The 13856-nt window shown below is 42.6% G+C and overlaps 1 protein-coding gene across 3 annotated transcripts in view; it reads right to left on the bottom strand.

Moving 5' to 3' along the window:
- Prkd1 (protein kinase D1) overlaps positions 1–12545 on the bottom strand; it is a 316195-nt gene extending 303650 nt beyond the window's left edge. For all 3 annotated transcript variants that reach the window (XM_052185895.1, XM_052185897.1, XM_052185898.1), the window contains exon 1: positions 12020–12545. In XM_052185895.1, coding sequence (XP_052041855.1) covers positions 12020–12277 — 258 coding nt within the window. In that variant the 5' untranslated portion in view covers positions 12278–12545. The remainder of the gene's footprint in view (positions 1–12019) is intronic.
- Positions 12546–13856: the final 1311 nt, after the last annotated feature.

Genomic DNA, 13856 nt, shown 5'->3' with positions numbered 1-13856 from the left:
AGTTCAGATTCAGGCCCATTATTACACCATTAATATGACTGATTAAATTACTTAGAAAAGGCTTTAACTTTTGGTATATCCAAAATTGACAGTTTAACTAATGGATGAACCTCTTTTTTAAATGACTAATTGAAAATATTCTAATTCATGAGAAAATCTGAAATGTATACCAACATGAAAGTGACTGAATAAATTTTAAGCCAAATAAAAATCATTCAGGCTATAGTGATAACTCAGTGACTGAAAGCAGATGGTGTTCATGAAGAGGAACCAGGTTAGGTTCCCAGCATCCACCTGAGGTTTACAAGTCTCTGAAAATTCCAGGGGATTTTCTTCTGACCTCTGTGGACCCCTGTATACTTGTGGTACATATACACAGATTGAGGTATGCACTTATACACATAAAAAATAAATTTTTTAAAAACATATCACATTAAGATCAACCTTATTCATTTAAAATTAGAAAAGCAAACTAATGTAATGATGCATATATTTTATCTTGAACAAACTGGATATTTATTTGCTGTATGAATATACTTTTTTTCCTATAGCACCTCAAACATGGCTTTGGTAACATTCTAATCTGTTGTTGCTCCCGATTTGCTTTTTCACACAAGGTCTCTGACATGGACAGAATATGGAGCCTTTATGCAACTGAAAATGAGTTTAAAATTCTGATCCTCCAGCCCCAACCTCCTGAATGATGTGCTGTGACTACAGGCTTGAGTACCACCATGTATGGCTCATGACACAAGAACACGGGAGAAATTTGAAACAGTAAAACTGATATGATAAAAGATTTGCCAATAAACTTGCTTAGGAAATCTAATGAGAATTTTGTTTTCTTTGGAAACTCAAAAATGTTATGTGAACGTGGTTTTGTCTTAATCCCAGGTGTGGAATATGGGACTGCTTTAGATTTCCCACAGCGGCTGACTATGATTTGTCTCTTGCTCTGGAAGGGGTGTGATTTTACCAGCTGAAGATAGTTTACATCTGGAATTCTGGGAACTCTTCAGAGAATCTATAAATGCTACAATCCCAATAAAAGGAACTAATTGGATGGCTGATTGGTTGCTGTTGTTGGAGTTTGTCAAGTGGTCATGCACAAAGAGACAGGGTAGAAGAAATTAGATACCCTTGCCCCAAGAAACTTAACACCCCTAATCAGCAGGAAGTAGGGTAGCAAGATCAATGCTCGTTTTTACTATAAACTTCTTTTTCTCCTACCTAGTGTCCAGGGTTTGGAAGGGTAGAATAATGATTGAAAGTGAGGATGAAAAAAAGAATCCAGTAAAGTAACCAAAAGTCCAGCTACAAAGAAACATTAAGTTACACAAAGTAGAACTTGTCTAGAGAAACATGACCTCCAACATGACAGAAAGACAAGGCACTGTTGTAAGCAGACTATTTAAAATCAGCAAACAAAGAATTTTGGTCGTAATTCAACTTTGGGATGGCTAAGAAAGTTTCTGCCAATGTTTAGTCACAAAGAACTGAGCTGCAAATAGTCTACCCATAGCAAAAGGAGACAAACAACCAGCTACTGGTCCATCCCTATTCAAAGAACGTAGCTCAAGGGGGCAGTACAAAATCACAACCACCCTTAAGGAACAGTCTATCATTATGTCCCCTGCATTCTTATCAAGGAAAGCATAAATTGGCCAAGTAGGCAGGAAGAACATGGGTAACAACTCTGAAAAGGCTAACATGGGTGAACTTAGGAAATAATTCTGGCAATAACTTTGCTGTGTGAATTTCCCACCTGTCCAAGTGGTCAAATTTGCAGTCTCCTGTCTCAGTTTAAATTGTTCAGAATAAGGTGACCTGGGATCCAGACCTAGAAGAGATTTAAGGATGACTGTGTGTGGAATCCATAGCCTAAGGTGTTTATAAGTAGGAAAGCGTCTATTCGCAGCAGGCTCCTCTTTGGGCATTAGTCGAAACCTGCACGTGTTATATTAAAGAGCTTCTCTAGTATTAATCTAAGTGTGCACAGTGATTTCTAACCGAAAGGCATATTACTGCTGTACCAACTATTTACTTATGGGAGAAAAGGACAGAAATATACTCAGATGCCTATTTAAAAGTTTTCCTTTAATTTGAGTCTTGATCATCTATTATTTCTATGATTTTTTTTCTCAGAAGTGAGATTTCACTGTCCAAGTGTAGCGCATATTGCATTGCCACATCCCTCCACAGAAATAAAAAACCACAACAGCCCCCCACCTCTAAAAAATGGGCCATAAACCCATGGTTATAACCAATCTACTGGGGTACCACCAGGCCATGATCATAAACAATCTACTGGAATACTTCTTACAGTTAAACAATAGGAAACTTTTAAAGAAAGGAATAATATATTGCTTGACTAAGTTCTCAGTAAGCATCAGAGGCTTTGCAGACACACCTCATTCATACTTTTCAAGCGCTAATAGCCTTTGGGAGGGGTGCTCCATTTTATGCACTGGAAGCCTGGAAACTTGAAAGGAAAATCTAAAAGCTAAGTAACACTACAAAACAACAAGACAAAGAGAAATTGGTGCACTTCCATAGGATCTGGATGGCCTAGTCTCCTGTATTACAACTGCAACAGCAAGCAACTCCTCCCTACATTTGTAACATCAACACTAAAAAATAGCGCCAAGGAACATTGAGCTGGATTGTATGGCCCTACACTGATAAAAAAGAGATAAGCATCTAATGGGTTATCAGTGACAAGAAAACATAGAGCTGAAGAATAATACAAAAGTGCTGCAGATGACACGGAGCTACAACTTTAAAAGAGCTATCTAGTGGGTCATTCCAATGGGGAAGAATTAGACACTAAAGAAGGGTTAATACCCAAACACAGAAGGAACTCACACAGTTCCACAACAAGAAAATAACCTTTAAAAAATTAAAGTGCAGGCAAAAGAGTACATGGAAAAATATGTTTACTTTGTAATTATCAGAGAAGTGTAAACTCAGACCGTATCACCTCAGACCTGCTTGGAATAGCAAGGATTGTAAAATATAAAGGAAAAAAAAGTCTCTCACACTTGGAGAGGAGGAGAGAGGGAGGGAGGAAGGGAGAGAGGGAGGGAGGGAGGGAGGACAGGGAAGAGGAGGAAGGAAAGGGGAAGGGAGACAGGGAGGTGGGGGTGCAGGGAATACCATTCATCCTTATAATGAAATCCTACAACTTGCAACCATGTGCATGAACCTGGAGGACATGAACTAAGTGGGAAGGGGCAGGCACAGAAAACAAAGGCCGCATCTCCACATTCGTATGCTGAATTATAAAATCTTGAACCCATAGAAGCCAAGGCAGACTAGTGATGGAATCAGTGACTGAGGTCGTGAGGGAATGATTAGAAAGCAATCAAGAAGAACAAGTTTCCACAGATCAGGATGAGTACATTATGATCTAAGGTACAGTGAAAACTACAGAAAATTATCAATTATAGTACACATGAAGATTGCTGAGGATTGATGGTAAAATGTTCTTACCACCCAAAAGTTAACTATATGAGTTCACAGACATGCTAGTTAGCTTAAGTCAATCATTTCATAATACATGAATAGCTCAAAATGACATTATGTACTATTATATGTTCGACTATTTTTCTCAGTTATACCTAGACAGAGCTGGGTAAGGAGGGAAATCTAGTAGGATGGCCTCTACTGCAGGGAACTCAGCTTAGGGAGGTGTTCCAACCTGAGATCCATCAAAGCGTCACACATTTATCTAACAAATGTTACAAACTGATGATTTAGAATGATCCGAATCAAGGCGAAAGTGAGCATTGCATGTGCAGTTTACTTAAGAAGCCATTAAACATTTGGACAGGGAAGATGGCTGCTCAGTGGATAGAGGTTCTGTCTACAACAACACAGAGCAGAGCTCAGACTCCCAGAACCCACAGGAAGCCAGGTGTGGCAGCATGCAGCTATGACCCCGGGGGCTCCTATGGAGATCCGAGAAGCTCACGGGAAGCTAGCCTGATGGTGAACAAGAAACACGAGTCTCAGGGAAGAAGAGCAATAGATGTCATACTATGATCTCTAGACACACATCATTGGTGGCATGCATCAGCACTCACTACACACATACAAACACACACACATACAAACACACGCACACACACACACACGCACACACAAACACACATACACACACATACATACATACACACACACACACACAAGACATAAATGTCTTAAAATATCAGTGAACCCTAGGTCTTGGTCATCACCGGCTCAGAGACTATAATACTTGGCAAATGAAAAAATAGCAACTCCTCAATGTTTGATTTCTCAGGTCTTTGATACTTGATGTGCACTGTTTATTTCTATCTTTTAAAGTGCCCTGCCCTTTGCGGCTGTTTTCCACCTGCTCTTCCCCAACTTTGATTGTTTAAGAGCATCCTAAAAAGCAATGCTGATCCTGCAGCTGCTAAGTGGAATTCACTTGGTACCAAACAAAGAAAGTGAAAAAGTCCAAGGTGACAGTGAGATATTTACATCATCCAAACTGCAGTCTTGCTACCCTTTAAACTCAGCAACTGTGGGTTCAGAAAAATGATGAAAATAAACTTTAAGATAATTGTGGGATCCATGGCTCGAGATACATATGTAGCAGAGGATGGCCTTATGTGACATCAGGAGGAGGAGAAAGGTCCTTGGCCCTGTGGAGGCCTGAGGCCCAGCTTAGAGGGATGCTAGAGCACTGAGGTAGGAGCGGGTGAGTGGGTGGAGCAGCGCCCTCATAGAAGCTGGGGGAGGGGAGAGAAGAGTGGTGGGACGAAAGGTTTCGGAGGGGTAACTGGGAAGAGGGATAGCATTTGAAATGTAAGCAAATAAAATGATTAATTTTTTTAAAAAAAGATAATTGTACACCAAAGCAAGCTTCGGTGGTTTCAAGATTTAATACTGATATGATCACTATCCTTCCAAGTAATGGAACCAGTGAGGGCTATATGTAAATGTACATGTACACGTGTATACATATATATGAAACTTCATTATATATGTATTCATATATATGAAACTTCCAATTAATGGAACCAGTGAGAGATATATGCACATGTATATGTACATGTATATGTATATGTGTGCATACATATATATGAAACTTCATTTTTTTCCAAAATAAGTCAGGAGAAGACTCAACTACTATTCTGTGAACCAAACACACACTTGTCTGCAGAGTCCCTCGCTATCAGAAATGCAGTTTGTTGAGCGCGTTCATGCTCTCACTAACATCTTCATCATCGCGTTCATTCTTTTCAACCATTTCATGGTACATATGAAAAAGTGGCCGCTGACGATTAAGGCGAGAGACACTCGGAAATTCTTGCAATTGTGCCTAAATATGAGCAGTGAATTCAACAAATCCCTCATCAGTGCTCTACTCAGAACAGATGCCCAAGGACCAGGAACGGGGGCTTTTTTCACCAAAATAAGTTGAACAAATTCCCAAATGATTGCATATTTTAAAACCTACGCTGTGTATTTGCCAACACTATTCAGCTGCTGTATCAACTGTCTGGCTTCAACCAAATAAAACCTCGTGCGACTTTCGGAGAAACTTCTTTTTACTTTTTTAATTATATATTTTTATTTTCTATACTCTTTGTTTACATTCCAAATGCTTTCCCCTTTCCCATTTCCCCCCTCCCCATATGTCCCATAAACCTTCTTCTCTCCACCCATTCTCCAATCACCTCTCTCCTTTTTCTCTGTCCTGGTACTCCCCTACAATGCTGTATCAGGCCTTTCCAGAATCAGGATCTTCTCCTTACTTCTTCATGGGAGTCATTTGTTATGCTAATTGTGCCTCGGTATTCAGAGCTTCTGGGCTAATTAATATCCACTTATCAGAGATTGCATTCCATGTGTATTCTTTTGTGGTTGGGTTACCTCACTTAGGATGATATTTTTCCAGATCCAACCATTTGCCTAAAAATTTCATGAATTCATTGTTTTTAATTGCTGAGTAGTATTCCATTGTGTAAATATACCACATTTTCTGTATCCATCCCTCCATTGAGGGACATCTGGGTTCTGTCCAGCTTCTGGCTATTATAAATAAGGATGCTATGAACTCAATGGAGCATGTGTCTTTATTGCATGCCAGGGAATCCTTTGGATATATGCCCAGGAGAGGTATAGAAGGGTCCTCTGGAAGTGTCATGTCCAGTTTTCTGAGTAACGGACAGACTGATTTCCAAAGTGGCTGTACCATCTTACAACCCCACCAGCAGTAGAGGAGTATTCCTCTTTCTCCACATCCTAGCCAACACCTGCTGTCTAGGAGAAACTTCTAAACAGGAAACTATAAATCTGGACAAGTTTAATTGTTTCTGAAGCTATTGTATATTGACATCACTTTTAAGCTTTCAATGTATTCACATTACATGTTATTCTACAATTATGCATGTCCCACATAATTCAGTGTACACTTAGGTATTTGTTTTGTATGTGAGACCAGGAAAATAAGAAACAGCAGGAAGTGGGGTTTTCTGTTGTTAAGTGACTTCAAGTAGTCATTTCATTACTAGGTTTTAATGAGACAAAAATACTTGTTTGCCAATATGAAAAAAACATTCTAGGAAATTTTTCACATATTTTTAAAGGTGAGAAGTATTTTGTCTATATGTGAGCCAATCGTCTTCTTGCCTATATATCCTATCAGCAGAAGAAAGGCCATGACCCCCTGATTATTTCATATTGTGCCAACACATGCGTTTTGGAGCATATGTAAAGACCTGGTTATCTAGGTACAGCTTATGGAACTATTTCTTCATACTTTATAATATGGACTTTGAAACCTATGATTTCATTATATTCATTGGTTTAATGATAAAGTGTCTTACAACACAAAGCAGTCACTCTGCTTGGTATGTCTATATTAGTACAGAGATGTGCCAACCTTTTCTCTCAGGTGTCAGAGACTTCAAGGTGTCAGGACAAAGGTTCTTTGAAGCTCTGATGTGGACAACAGCAAGCCCCTTAGACTCGTAGTGGGACAAGTTGGACAGTATGTGAATTATTGCAGGCTATTTGATTCCTGTGGTGTGCATAGTGGTAGTGGTTGCATAGATTAGACTAGAAAATGACTCAAGTTGAAAACCTCCCCTGAAATCCCATACTTAATGGATGTTCGCTGTCCACAGTTTTGCTCAGTTTTATGTCAACTTGCCACAAGTTAGAGTCATTTAGGAAGAAGGACTTTCAGTTGAGAAAAATGTTTCCATAAGACAGGTTTGTGGGCAAACTTTTGGTGCATTTTCTTGATTAGTGATTGCTGCTCTAGGACTTGGCCCATTGTGTATGCTGCCACCCCTGGTAAGGTAGTCCTGAGCTCTCTAAGAAAACAGGCTGAGCAAACCAAGAGGAGCAAGCTAGTAAGCAGCACTCCTCCATGGTGTCTGCATCAACTCCTGCCTACAGGTTCCTGCCCTGCTTGAGTTCTTGTCCTTAGCTTTCTTCAGTGATAATTTGTGATGTGGAAATATAGGCTGAAACAAACCCTGTCTACCTAAGTTGCTTTTGGTCATAGCAAGTCTATCTTGCTATGGTCTTATCAAACTAATGCTGTAACTGTTAAGGAAGATTCCAAACTTTATTTTGCCAACCATTATTACATACTTTACACATGGGTATGCACATAGGCTGGGAATCCCTAATCCAAAATCTTCTGAGTGAAGCATTTCTAAGCACCAACTTGATGTCAGAAGAGGAAAATTCCACACCTGTCCCTATGAACCACTACCAACCAATAGTAACTGGATTGATTTCATGACCTACCAAAAGTATTAATAAAATATGAATTAATTGTGTTCAAGAATGGGTCTAATCCCAGAGGTATCTCTTTGTGTATGCTATGAATATTACAACATCCAGAAGAACCAAAAGCCCCAAACTCTTCTGATCCCAAGACATTTTTAAAAGGATATTTAAACTGTAAAGGCTGTTTATATAACATAACCCCCAATAAGATCCGATTGTGCTACTAAGCTTGAAAATGAGTTTAAATTTGAAATCCATCCTATTACGTTATTTAACAACCCCCCAGTAAAATGTTAACGTCTACATTAATCATTAAATCAGAAATTAGTGGTATATATTATGTACAAAATTAAAACTTGAATAAAAAGATCCACCAAAGAGTATCATTAGTTTCAATGGATTTTGTTGCCCGCACACCCTGGGGTGATCCACTAGCTAATTACTCTCAGCTCTCTCAATCTGTGTAAAAGCAGTGTGGCTAAAATTAACTCTAAAGGTTAAAGGGGATACAGCAACTGTTAAGAAAACAATATACAATTAAGAAACGAAAACAATGACAAGCAGGGTAATGCACCCAGGAGACCAAGGCACCCGCCTTGTTACTCTGGTGGCTATGGTCCACTTCTACGCTCATTCTTTAATTTCAGAGTTAAGAGTAAAGTTTAGGTCCGGGTCTTACAGATGGTGTGGCTCAAAGTAATAGTGCTCAAGAGGAAGCCCTGGCTGTCGTTTTAGTAATATAAAACTCAAATGAACAGGAAGTCGGATAACTGTATCACACATCATCACTCCCTCGATGCCCTCTGTGTTTCAAGAGCACATGTTCACCTGTGTGTGCATGCATGCCAACGATTACAAGGTATGCAATCTGGTACAGATCCAAACTGCATCATCCTCTGAGATATTGCTCACTGCTTCACAACAACACCTTCTGATCCTATGTATTCAACATTCATTTGAAGGAAGAAAGTTAAAGGATTTCAAAGTAAAACTAGAAGTCACACATACCAATTAAAGAACATATCTTCATATACAACCAACATCTAATGCTATACACATGTAAAGTAAAAACATAAAATAAATAGATACTGTAAGTCAGCCCTTAGCTCAGTCTTCCAAAAGGACAAAGTTAACAACATCTTATATATTCATACATTCTTCCATGCAAAGGAAGAGATCATCTCAGATTCCTAAACTGTCGTCAGATTAAAAACTTATTACTAATTTATAACAAAATGGTTAGGGCATAGTACCTTAAACGTATTTCTGTTGAATTGCCATCTAATTCCATCAAGTATGAACACATATCTACTATTTTCTAAACCTACAAATTGAGGGAAAAGTACATTGTTATGTTCTACACAACTGTAACTTCAAGCGAAGCTCCAGGCACAGAAGCTGTCCTGTTTAGCCTGGTCCACCTCAGGTGCTCACCACACAGAGAAGGTCTCCTGAATAACACTGGTGAAATCAACTGAATGGTGAGTGACTACTTCCACCGAGTTAAGCATCTATGTTAGTATTCAGGGGCTCTTGAGTATAGACAAGATTAAAAGCCCCCCAATACTAAGCAATAAATAGGAAGGACTATGAAAATCGAGAGAACCTTCTGTGGAAAAGCCTCTATGTATGTCTTCTGTCTGTCTGTCTGTCTGTCTCTCTCTCTCTTTCTCTCTCATCACTTTTCCTCACAGTTAATGTCTTCACAAAGCATAAGAGAAAGCATGAGACAAAGGACAGAAGCCCCCCTCCCACCCCTTTACCTCCACACGAGCAAGCTACCCACTCCTGCTGTCACAGCACAAGAATTCTGTCTCGGCAAATAACATATCCCCAAATAGATACAGAAGATACATAGGTAATAGATGGTGCATAGGTAGATAGCAGATAGGTGACTGATAGTTACATGATTGATACAGATAGCTGGAGAGATGATAGATGATGACAGATACAGATAATAGGTTATTGATATACAGATCAATAGATGGTAGAATAACTGAAGAGGTACACTGTCTAGACCCACAACTTAACTATATTTCACTTATAATATTTGCTAAAATTCACATTTTAAGATTTCTCACCTTGCCATACCCATAACAAGAAAAGGATATAGCTATCCCAGGATAAAAGTTTGCAAACTTTTCTTTTGGTGAAAAGCTACAAAATGAAACGGGATAAAGAAAGGATTCCCCTGTGGCGCATCAGTGGGGCTGGCGGCCTTCTCTCCAGCCTTCCTCCAGCTTCCCCCAGGTCTTGGCTCAGGTCTAAGCAGCACTTGACTGCACTCCAGTTTTCTTTCTGCCATTACATTTTTGCCATTCTAAAACACCCCCCACAAGGCTAATGTGGATCTCAGTTACACCCAGTATGGTTATCTCGTTTGAGAAGATTACTGAGGTTATTTTTTTTAACAATGTAAGTTTCTAATCATCTCAAGACATTTTTCATAAATGAACCTTCCCTGCATCTCCTACTGAGGCTATCCCAGCCTGCTGTACCCTGCATGTTCTCTTGCTTATACTTCTCCTGGGAACTGATAACACTCCCAGGAAGCAGCACCCTAAATCAACTGAAATCCACTCTATCCAAAACCCCCATTCAAAACGTCAAGGACAGACAGTCACACACACAGACACACACACACACACACACACACACACCCCGAATGAGTGAGAGAGAGAGAGAGAGAGAGAGAGAGAGAGAGAGAGAGAGAGAGAAAGCAGAGACAGAGACAGACAGAAACAGAGTCAGAGACAGAAAGCAGGTCAAAACAAAGTGTGACCATATTAGCCTAGCCCACTTGGGATATTCTAACACTATATTATCCTCCTTAGAACTTACTGTTAGATTGTTGTTATGAGACGGAATGGGCTTTCTGAATAATTTCATTACATATGTTGTGTATGCCTGTGTGGCAGTGCTTTTTAACTAACTAATACATACCATAACAGAAATATTTGAAGGCTCCTCAGTGAAGCCCAGAATGCTTGCATAGTCACCATCTTCAGGAAGGGGGGGCTGGATTCAGTACTTCAGGGGTTCAAAGAGTTCAATTACATAACGAAAAGTATCACTCCCTTTAATTAACAAAACTTCAAGGCACTCGCTGTTACTTGAGTCTGGCCTCTAGAAACTTCACTTCCTGGATTAGTGGGTGCTTCCTAGGAGCAACTCCCTAAACCTCTGTGCCGGGCACCACTATTTACACCGCTCAAAAAGTGTAGCACACTTTGTTCCAAACACTTTAAGAAAATCCGCTCTTGACTGTTCATTAAAGGGTAAGAAGTAGCCAGTCAGCCCTCCAGAGTTGAAATTCAGCACCTTTAGCTAACTCTTCTATCTCTTCCCTCTTCCCTCCCCCAGAACCCTGGCTGTCCATAGAGTGAAGGAGTGGCACCAAGGGCCCTTCCCCCTCACATGAAGCATCCTTCTGCATGGCTGTGGAGATAACCTAACTTCAAAAGTGCACTGGAAACAATGATGGGTGGCCTAGCCCAGCTTTCGGGCCTTTCCCCAACCAGCCTTTGATGACCGCTATCCAGAGTCCCATAGCCTCAAACTTAAGAGCTAAGCCAGCACTGGATGTTCTTGGAACCACAGACCTTCTCACTACTCCAGTCTCCCAAGATCAGTGCACGGAAATTTAAGCCAAAATGCTGTAAATTTCAGGTTTTATTGTTGGAAAATGTTTCTAAGCTCACACAGAGGTGGTACTAAATCCAGGGATGACTTGGGTAGTGGTACCAACTGTTCAGTTGTTTTCACAGCTGGCTTAATCAATCACCCTTTCTTAAAAGCACTATTGGCAGGTGAGAAATTCCTGGCGTCCAGGTCACACCCAGAACTCCTCAGCATCAATTAGAGCTGAGAGGATGTAGTGGAAGGGAGCGGTGCTGAAAAACCACTGGGTAGTCCCAAGGGAACTCTGGCGGCGCTGGAAAGCGGATCAGGCACCAGGTAGGCTCTGGTCCAGGGAAAAGAGTCAGGACAGCCAGGAAATCTCAAGAATATGCCGGAGCGCGAAGAGAAAAGTGCAAGATTCCTTGAACTGTCATCAGAGGAAGGGAGGTAAAGGAGGTGAGAAGGCTGACTTGCCAGCCAAGAAGCTGGAGGTCAGTCCCAAGAAGACTGCGCGGCAGGCAGAGCAGTGCCTGGGGCGAGGGCATGCAACCAACCGGGCCATAGCCTGGCTGTATGGCCCGGGCGAGGCCGGCTGAAAGTTGGCGGACCCGGAGCACCTTACCTTCTGGTCCACAATGGAGCAAGCCATCTCCCGGACATGTGCCAGGCTGTAGTCGCCAGATGAGTCCTGCAGGAGCAACACCGGCTCGCGGCTCAGGCCGATCTGCAGATGGAACGAGATGCCCCCGGCCGGGGCGGCCCCAGGCGCCGGGAAGGGCGCGGGCCCGGAGCCGGGGACCAGCGCGGCAGCGGCGGCGGCCACGGCGGCCGCGGCGGGCAGCAGCGGGCTGGGCGGCCGCAGCAGCGGAGGGGCGCTCATCGCGCGAGTGAGCCCCAAAGTTTGGCGGACGTGGGGAGTGGCGCCTCTGCTTGCGGCGGCCGAGAAGCACCACCAAACTTTCCGAGAAAGTCCGCGCGCGGGGACAGGGCGCGCTGCCGGGGCTGGCGAAGGCGGGAGCGGCGAAGATGGCCGAGCGGAGCCGGGGCCGGCGGGCGGGCGGGCGCGCGGCAGCGCGGGGGAGGCGCCCAGCTAGAGCCGCCACGGCGCGCTCCGCTCCGGGGACCGCGGCGGGTCCGCGCGGCCGGCGCCGGCGGGGCGGGGCGGGGCGAGGGCGGCGCCGCTGAGCCGACAAGGGGAACCGGAGCCCGGCGGGGAGCCGCCCCCTGTGCGCAACAGCCCAGCCGCCCCAGCCCACTCGGCGGACACAAACGCCGCGGACCCGCCCATTCAGGGCAGTCCTGGCCACCCCTTCCAAGCGATCGCCAAGGAGTGGACCCGGGAATGCCAGCCCGGCAAAGCCCACTTAACAGGGACTCCCTCTGGGAGCCCTGGAGTTTGTTAAAGGGCCAGTCAGCTGACATCTTTAAAACCTTGTCCCTCTTGTAATAGCGGAGAGTCTGCGCCCTTTCCAACAACCCCACCTGCTCCACCCACCGCCTTCTTAAGAGCAGGCAAGAGCAAGATCTGACTAAGGTTCTTGCTTTCTACTTTTTGTGTTTGGAACTTCTGTGTTCCAGCCTCTTCAAAACTGTCAACCTAAACCTGGCTTTGTAAGAGCAATTCCAGCTCCACACCTACAGCACTAATTTTGATCTGATAATACTGCTGGCTGGGCAAAAGGAGCTGTTTCAGACACCTTAGAGCCTGATTATACTTCTGTCCTTACTATCAGGATGGGTTCTTTGAGTTTGTAGATGTACAGGGACCCTATGTGGTTTAACAGGCTGCAATATTAGTCATCAGAAGCCTTCTGAGAATTATTGGTAAATTCTGAAAGAGCTCCATCTTGGCAGCCCCACTTCTCACTTTAGCTTACCCAATGTATCCTCTTACATGCACAAGCACAAAAACCACTTTGCAGGTTTTCATTTGCCGTGTGTTAATTTTGTTTTGTTTTGTTTGTTTGTTGTTTGTCTGGTTTTGATTAATGGTTCTCTTCTGGATTAGAACATTGAAAAGTGGTTTTCTACAGAGTTGTTTGTGCTATATGTCAGTAATGGAATCTTGAAATTCCCAACTACCTATAGCCATTCTCTATTCTAGAAAACTTTCTAAACTGATGGTACAAACTACTATTTGGGTAGACTAGAGAGGGTTGTTGCTCCTACGTTTACAGGGCACTTTAAAGGAACTAGTTTTACCTAAGAGTGGCCAGGACGGGAGACAGCTGTGTTTTCTAGCAATCACAGCTCTGAACAGAGGACTTCTGTCCCAGAGTCTGCTGATACTAGCCATCCACTTATGAAGTCAGACTATGTTCTTTCCATAGCGGATTACATTGAAAATATAAAAGTAAGGCAGTAGATAAAGTTATATAGCAACAGTTGCCATAAATAGCAGTAGCACTGTGGTGAACATCAGTAACTGTGATCAAGACCATGAGGCTCAATACTTCGGC

The sequence above is a fragment of the Apodemus sylvaticus genome, chromosome 6, assembly GCF_947179515.1.
Source record: "Apodemus sylvaticus chromosome 6, mApoSyl1.1, whole genome shotgun sequence".
Classification (NCBI taxonomy): Eukaryota; Metazoa; Chordata; class Mammalia; order Rodentia; family Muridae; genus Apodemus; species Apodemus sylvaticus.
The sequence above is the reverse complement of the archived record's forward strand: the minus strand, read 5'-3'. Positions and strand labels throughout refer to the sequence as shown.